At 41.9% G+C, this 8702-nt stretch overlaps 1 protein-coding gene across 1 annotated transcript; it reads left to right on the top strand.

The window, feature by feature from the left end:
* The first annotated feature begins 1435 nt into the window (after positions 1 to 1435).
* Positions 1436 to 7516, top strand: LOC119295239 (E3 ubiquitin-protein ligase CHFR-like). The gene is made up of 14 exons (XM_037573607.1): positions 1436 to 1606; positions 1729 to 1882; positions 2356 to 2450; positions 3037 to 3190; positions 3268 to 3403; positions 3493 to 3579; positions 4369 to 4462; positions 4792 to 4896; positions 5253 to 5353; positions 5458 to 5523; positions 5615 to 5702; positions 6239 to 6299; positions 6384 to 6447; positions 7199 to 7516. Exons 1-14 carry the CDS (start codon positions 1531 to 1533, stop codon positions 7325 to 7327), a joined length of 1410 nt encoding a protein of 469 aa, XP_037429504.1. The 5' UTR covers positions 1436 to 1530; the 3' UTR covers positions 7328 to 7516.
* The last annotated feature ends 1186 nt before the right edge of the window (positions 7517 to 8702 follow it).

Below are 8702 nucleotides of genomic sequence, written 5' to 3' on the forward strand. Positions count from 1 at the left end.
CAAGCAATAAAACAACAATATGGGCTGGGCCTCCGGTTAATAGGTTAGTCCCTAAAGTAATATAAAAGTGTATAATAAAGCCCATAATCATTCAAAACAGATAATAAAATAACATGAATGCTTCATAAATTATAGATACGTTGGAGACGTATCAATCATCCGCACATAGCATGCAAATAAGTCTAGTACAACATCTCAAATTTGACGAGATTAACCGGATGCCCAATAAAATTTTCATCAACGGATAAATGTTGTTCCACACATACTGCCCCTTCAGGTTCATCCAACGGTTGTGTGTACGTAAATGGTCGTCCATCTATCCCATGGTACATCACGACAGCGTGTGCGGGCTACATAATATGTAGACCAATATTGAATGAATGAATGATTTAAACAAGTTGAGCAAGAAGAAGCAAAACATACAATCTTCTTCTTCGCAACGTGCAATGGTCCCCCTTGCCTCCAGCTGACCAACCACGTGACAAAACTTGGTGACACTGGTCTGGATAGTGCACCAGTGATATGATAACGACCTCACATTGCGTTCTTGAATGATGTGTATGTCGTATGACGCAATGTGCTTCCGTGCGCAAACTCATGCGCTTGCTGTCAGTCCCTTCTCTACACCTGCCTATGAAATCCGCGGATACAGCCAACCACGCATAGCACAACAACTCGTCATTCATGGTAGAGTATCCCGACATCCTTCGTTCTCTAAAAGGACAACATGCCATCCGAAATTAAGCTAAATGATATTTGACCGAACACCTGCCACGTGTGGTGTCCGCCATGGAGGTCGTCGACCAGGGGGAGGGGGGTGTACCTGGGTACAAATGACTTCAGGGTGTACAATGCCGTCATAAAGGCGAGCGGGCGCGTCGGTGCTGGTTGCGGCCGTCCGGCAATGCATCTGTGGAAACGGAGAGGTACAACGGGGGCGGTGGTGGTGAAGGGTGCGGATGCAAAGTAAGGGGGAGAAAAGACAGAGTGGAAGGAAATAGGACTGGGAGGAGGGATTTAGTGGGCCTCGGATGTCAGAATCCTACACGATTGTTACGATTGTTGTTTGGACCCCCCCCCCCCTCAACCCACCACCATCTTTGTCTCCACTTTACGGGAGAAAGCATATGCCCAGACCACCGAGCGAAAGGATAAAATCCCGCGTTGGATGACACACAACACGTTCCGACCGTGCGGTCCGGACAGTTTGAGAGTTGGCGTCCAAGATGCACCAATGGCACATGTAGATTTGCTTTGACAAAACTGAAAAGATTTGTCACAAGGATGACAATTTCCAAATTTAGTTGTCACGTGGATGGTAATTTCCATTTGTGTTAGTAAGAAAGTCCAATTTGTCGTGGTTAAAAATCAGACGTTTTTAACATTTTTTACCGATAAAAAAGACGTCCGTACACGAGGCAGCCATACCCGAACTCTGAACTGAAGCGAAGTCCCCGCACGCACACGCGCCGGCGTCGCTGCACGCACGTCATCTCCTACCTTTTCCTTCCCCGCCGGCTCTCTGCCCTCATGGACTCCGGCGAGTGCTCCAACTCCAACCCCTCCGCGTCTTCCCCGGGCGCCGCAGGCGTCTGGGCGAAGCTAGGTATCGGGCCTGTTCAACCCAACTAATCCTCCATGTTTTTCCCCTCCTCTCTTGGGTTCCTTCGACCGCACGGTTCTTGATTCTTTCCGATTTCTTGGTCCGTCCCGTGCATTCCTTTCCAGTGCCTGCGGATTCGGCCTACCCGGAGGTGGCCGTCGCAGAGGGCGACGCCGTGGTCTGCTCCCTGGTCGCCCCCGCCGCAGGCGGGGAGGAGCTCGCATGGTGCGAGATTAGGCGCGGCGGCGACGCGTCGTCGGCGACGATCCGGAACCTCAGGTATGATTCGTGGTGCTTCTTTGGGGCGATGTCGATCTCATGGAATGCGTCTTATTGGGAATGTGCGGGTTTTGGTGTGGTTTTAAGGTCCTATTTTGGTGCTGTGTCGTGTAAGATTGGTATTGTTGTTGCATGTTTGTTCTTGTGAGGGGACTGCGATAGAATGCAAATTTCGGTTGTGTTTGGACTCTATTTCGCGATTTTTGGTTCGATTTCATTCGAAATGGTGCGAATCGATAGGGAGAATTTTGACTTGTGAGAAAGGCGCCTGTTTTTTCTTTTCTTAGGCTGCACTAGTGTATCCATGCTCTTTGGTAACTTAAATTCCTGGAGTAGTACCTTTTACTGTTTTATCAGACTCTTGTTAATGTTTCATGCTTGCCATGTCATCCTTGTGTGATTTGTATACCATTATTGATTATATTCTTGCTAATGTTCATACTTTGCCATTGTCCATGTACCATTTGATAAAGCTCGGATGCAATTATTGTTGATGGAAGAGTTATCCAACAAGAATTGGTTGACATTAAACCAGGGAGCAAGATTGTCCCAGGACCCCAGGAAGAAGGTCATATAGTTTCCTATTTGCAGTTTGTGCAACACAGATTAGTTCCACTGCATGTTCTACATCCCTTTTCATTGGAGATGAAAATATAATTTTTATGCCTTATGAAGCTTAACAAAGTTTTGTGCCTTTTTCAGTAAATGTGCATTCTTTGATCATTTTTAATTCTTATGTAGCTAAGAGTATCATTCTGTGTAAGGTAGCTCCTAGGTTTACAAAGTGAAACATGTGTATGCTACAATTTTACATCTATTTATGTGTTCCTGAACTCTGAAGAACTCCATATCTGTAAAAGGAAAAAATATCATGTGTTATTGTAAGTATATACTGACAACATTCAGATTGTCTCAAATAATTTCTTGCTCAACAAACCAGTACTTCCTCACTATCTGCAAACCTACCACTCATATTCTTAGAATGTTATCAAACCTGCAAAGGCTGTAGCCACATTAAATTAATACAGAGTCCTTGTACTTGTGGATCAGCAAATCTTTACCTTTTAGGAGGGCTCTAATTTTCATGCTTCTCTAATTTTGAACAGATGAACTGGATTATTTTGTAACACACTCATGATTTATTTTTCTTCCAGGTCATTTAGTGTATACCTTTGATATAACAGCTGCGAAGGACCATGACAAAAACAATGTCAAGATTTTACTTGATATTGAGAATGCAAAATGCAGCATATGCTTGAATTTGTGGCATGATGTTGTTACTGTTGCTCCCTGCTTCCACAACTTCTGGTACTTTTCTAGCTTTCTTAGCCAATCTCAGTTTTTTTTTAAGTTTAGGTATTGATCCTTTCTCCTTTCCAATTTAGCAATGGCTGCTTCTCAGAGTGGTTGAGAAGGTCTTCGAGCAAGTCGCGTGATAAAAGCCAGAGTGCTGCCTGTCCACAATGTAGGACGCCAGTGCAATCAGTTGGAAGGAATCACTTCCTTCATAATATTGAAGAGGTATCATAATTTGTGCTAATGACTGTCTTGAATTTTGTTCCTGAAATTGTTATTGGTGGACTAGATTTTCTTTCATTGTTTTTTTGTAGGCTATACTACAAGCTTTTTCGTCACTACAGCGGTCTGATGATGAGATTGCGTTGTTAGAGTCATATGCCTCAGTTAAATCGAATCTTGTGAGTTTACAACCTTACTGTAAGAATTGCCGGTGTTCACTATTTTCTACATGCATCAGTTCTGGCGCCAGTATGTCATATTTTAGTCATGGTTATCTGATTTTTTGTAAGAAAAACCTCACCCTTCATCAAATGCCCGCATTAGTTTCTTTGTAGCTAAACGGCTGATTAAGTTATATAATTTACAGTTGAGTCTCATGGACTTAACTGGTTAGCTAATCTATCAATTATCACCAGCAGCATCTTAATACAAGCCATTCAAGGCTGTGACATGATAAATTGGACATCTTTCCGTGGTCTGAAAATATCACGTTTTTGTGAGGTCTGTAATACAACTTATCTGTCACTTTTTTTTGTATGAATGCTAAGGTTAGTCTCAATTTGTGAACTTGATGTGTGAATTTGTTGATGAAATTTTAAGATTGAACAGGAATATAGCAGTTTATCTTAACGTTTTAGCAAGGGAATTCATGGAATATGGGACCTGCAGAATGAATATTTACCTAGCATGTTATGATTTGAATTTATTTAAAGAATTCACAGTTGTACCATTGGATGAAAAGTTCTGTAGTTGTCTTCATAAGTTTGCTCATATTTTAGTTAAAATGTATCATTGCACCATTGAGTACCTTGTGACAATTGCTCCTTGCTAAACCTACTGAGCCTGAGTTCATAGATGGTTCCTTTATTATATTTTCTACTTTACCAGTATATTTTTCTTCTATATATATGGTCTTTCTCCATTCCCAAGAATCTAAATAGTTGGTGACATGTTATTTCATGCCGTAGGTTTTGGGAAAGCAGAAAAATCAATCAAGAAAGCGCCCTTTGCCACCTGCAAGTGATGAAAGCAACGATGCTGAATTTCCATGTCCTCAATGTGGTAAATATGGAATATCGCTTTGAATATCATCTTGATCAACATATATTAGTACATGCTCGCCTTCAGGTTTTCAGAATCTGGAGATTTTTTTCATAACTATCAAAGTTGTTCCCTTGGTACAATAACAGTGTGTGCGTGTGCGTGCGTGTGTGGGGGTGCGTGTGCGTGTGCGTGTGTGTGTGTGGGGGTGCGTGCGTGCGCGCGCGTGTGTGTGTGTGTGTGTGTGTGTGTGTGTGCGTGTGTGCGTACGTTAAGACAAAAGCAGTTCTTCTGTTTTTAACTACTTGTTTAATCCGTTTGTTTGTGTTTTGAACATGTGACTATTGCAGGTACAGAATTTGCTGGATTTAGATGCAGTCCCCGAGCAACACACATACAGTGTAATGGATGTGGAGGAATGATGCCAGCTAGGCCTAACACCAGTATACAAAAATGTAATTTCTGATTTTGATCGTTTGTATTCTTGTTAATTGCACGGATTATATTGTTTTGTTCATTTGATATGCTATTTAACACTACAGCACTACTGATGCAGTGCTACATCGTTGAACTGCAAATTTGGTGTTTTAATATTATTCTTGGCCTTCCTTAGATATTCGTCATTAGTTAGTTTCCTTAAGGCTATTCTATTGCATAAATCTGCATGAATAGTATAAGCATTATTCTTACTTGCTTCTCAGTAAACTTCTTAAGGTGCAGTCGCTATGAGCAGTTTGACTGCTCTTCTTCCTACTTTACTTTAGTTTTATGACACCACTTTTGGCGCTGACCTACCATACTTATATTGCAGGTTTGGGGTGTGATGGATCATTTTGTGGAGCTTATTGGTATTCCCAAGGAGTGAATTCAAGTCACTGTACTCTAATCTGCAACCAGGAAACTTTCAGGATGGTAAGCCAATCTGTCTCTGCTATATTTTAAAGCCCTGATGTACCTTCTCATCATCATACACATCAATTGCAATGTTTTGACATGATGTGTGCATACTATTCCAGATCTCTCAGCACCATATCTCTAGACTTCCGGACACGCTTCATGGGGGAAATCCATATGAAAAAGATGTAGGAATATTCCATCTTGATCTTATCCCTTATCATTTATGGCATTGATGGTAGTTTCATGTGTGAATGAACTGTGGTTTCTTCTCTCTAGATCACAGAAAGGTGCATACAGAAATCTGGCAAAACGTTGCAAGCTGTAATCTCTGAGTGGATAGCAAAGTTTGATAATAAGGAACTTGGTAATGTTCTGTTTATTTCAGTTGAATATTGTTTTGGTGCATATGTCATAGCTGTGAAGAAATTATCTTAAAAACTTCAATTCTATCTTGACATGATAAAATACTGGTGTATATGACTTTATGCATGATTTGAAGGAAACTTACTTTGAGTGTTATTTAGCACCTGGTTTATGCAATACTACCTCCATTCCAAACAATTGAAGTTCTGGGTTGTCCTAAGTCAAACTTGTTTAAGTTTGGCCAAGTCTAGAAAAATATATTAACATCTAGAACACCAAATTACTCTCATGACATTCTTTGCGGAATATATTTTTGTACTATGTGTATTTGGTGTTGTACATTTTAGCACATCTTTCCATAGAATTGGTCAAACATAAACAAATTGGACTTAAGGAACGAACCTAGAACTTCAGTTATTTTGAAACGGAGGACTATACTCCTGTTGCGTGTGCCCACATATATCTTTTTGATAGGAAAACGTTCTGATGTATATCATATTTGAATCATTATCGATATGATGCTCTTGCTGCATGCAGATCGCTCAAGGTTGCAACTGAATAATGTTGAGGCAATTACTTCCAGGACATACCTTTGCAAGTAATTGCTTCCTGAGTTGACAAGAATAGTTTCTTGATTTCATCTTGGTGCCTTTGCTGATTTTGTTGATTCAAATGAATGCAGCCATTGCTACAACAAGTTCGTTGATTTTCTGCTGTATTGGTTCCGCGTGTCAACGCCCAGAAATGTATGTACACTATTAACTCTTACAGTCAGTTAGTACTTTCATGAGCTTATGCTAATCGGTTAGCTTATGTTAGATATGCCTTCCACTATTTGTAGTGAGATGTTAATGCTGTAAGTACACTTATTTAGTGGACATACAAAAATTGATGTCCACCAAAGACTTGCCATATACTACTCGCACAGTTGATACAAAAATTGATGTCCACAAGACTTACCATATACTACTCCCGGAGTTGCTTTGCCAACTAGGTACATGGTACTGAATGCAGATTGGTCATTTAAATACGATAAATTTTTAAGGCTTACAGCTTTGTGAAATGTAGTATATGCTGGTTTCCCCAAGAGCATAAAGCCGTTACATCTCAGACCATTATATAATATACATTACTAAATGGTTTTAAACTGTCTGATTTTCCTGTGGTTCCCTACCTGTTTGTTTGGTATGGGCCTAAACTAGTAGTAATTCGTTTTGATAAGCATAGAATTCCTCCCAAGCTGACAACAATATCAAGGCATGGTTGATATATTGAGATAAGTTATTAAAAGGGTTGCATAAAATGGTATGATAACCAGTTCCAAGTTAATCTTGTTTGAATCCGACAGATTATCTGAAGCAAGAGATTTCTGATACGGCTGTTTTGTTGAATCAGTTCCTTAACAACTGCATACCCCCTCCCCCCCCCTGCATTTCTTATTTATTCTTCATGTATCCTATCAGTCTCTTGATGTTGATGGGGATGTTTGTTTTCCAGCTTCTTCCAGCTGATGCTGCTGACAGGGATAGTTGCTGGTACGGTTTCATGTGCCGTACCCAGCACCATCGACAGGACCACGCCAAGAAGCTGAACCATGTATGCCGTCCGACGAGAGGCAACCCCTAACTTGCCTGATGTCTCTTGAAGCCGGTTCTCCAGCAACGGAGAAGATTGTATGTACATAATAGAGCAACACACACACCTTCCGAGTTTGATTTGTGTGGTAGACCATACTAAACTGTTTGTTTCCCTTCGTCATCCAATGTGGCATACATTCCATGTTCCAAACTGTCATGTTTATGTTGTGTTCCTTCACGGCCAAGCTCGCCTCCTGGAGCTCATGTCATTTTTCATGTGCCGTGGCGACCGATGCGCAAGCTGAAGTGCCTTTGGCGTGCGCTAGAAAAATCGCCGTTTTTCGCGCATGAGCATGGGTTTAGCATAGGACTGAGTGCTTTCATCTGAAGGAGAAGGCGAAGCTGGTGCTTGGTAGGATCTGTTTAATCTTTCCTGTGTGGCTACAGTGGGGTGTAGCTGAGTTGGCATTCTGTCCGCAGGTTAGGGGGTATGTATGGTTCCAACTTCCAAGGATGCATGCACAATTGGGCTCTCGCTTTCGTTTCGCAAGCATGAGAATGAGATGGCCAAGAGGAGATGGCCATGTGCACAATAGCAGTGGCATCGAGTTTTCAACCCATCTTTGTCGCACAACTCGTTGGCACGGGCGTCGGTTTCAGGCGATTGTGGACATGAGCGCCTCCAGTCTATGTCAGTTTGAAACCGTGAGCAGCCGCCAAATATCATAACTTGCAAAAGCCGACACGGAGATTAACCACTTGGAGAAAATCCCATAGTTAACCTGCAACGAGGCGACGTACAAGTCGGAAACCGGGACACGCACAACACGCGAGAGGACTGGTGGTTCACTTTGGGCGTGTTTGATTGTCATCTCAGTTTTTGTGTGCATTGCATACATTTTCCAGCTGGGTCTGGCTGAGAGAAATAGACTAAAAGAAAATATCTGCACCTAGTTGGGCATGGTATTTGGCGTCTTACATCGTCTGAACTCACACACGTACACGTTTTTTGATTGAACACAAGCATCAAGGTGTGCTGACCTTGTACCCTACGTGGTGAGCTTACCTGCTACACCTTATACATAATCACAACGATTACATCAACACCACAACACTGCAATGATGACAAATTGCAGGATGATAATGAAGTTCTTCACCTCAAAGTGTGGCGCTGCCTTGCCAACTTCAACCTTGCATGTCTGCTTTCGCACAAACTTGGAGTAAGAATCTTCTGCCGCCTGCCTAGTCTTAAACCCTTTGTGGCTGCTGTTGCTATATCCCGACACTTGTTTATTGCAAACTTCCCATGACCTGTAAACCCCTGGAGCGCTCCCGATGAACACCGCATACCACTTGTCCTAGCAGTGCATAAGAGCGATAGTTGAAGCAGCAAGCAATGAAGTACACAAGTAACAAGCAATGGA

This window comes from Triticum dicoccoides, chromosome 4B, assembly GCF_002162155.2.
Source record: "Triticum dicoccoides isolate Atlit2015 ecotype Zavitan chromosome 4B, WEW_v2.0, whole genome shotgun sequence".
In the NCBI taxonomy this organism is placed as follows: domain Eukaryota; kingdom Viridiplantae; phylum Streptophyta; class Magnoliopsida; order Poales; family Poaceae; genus Triticum; species Triticum dicoccoides.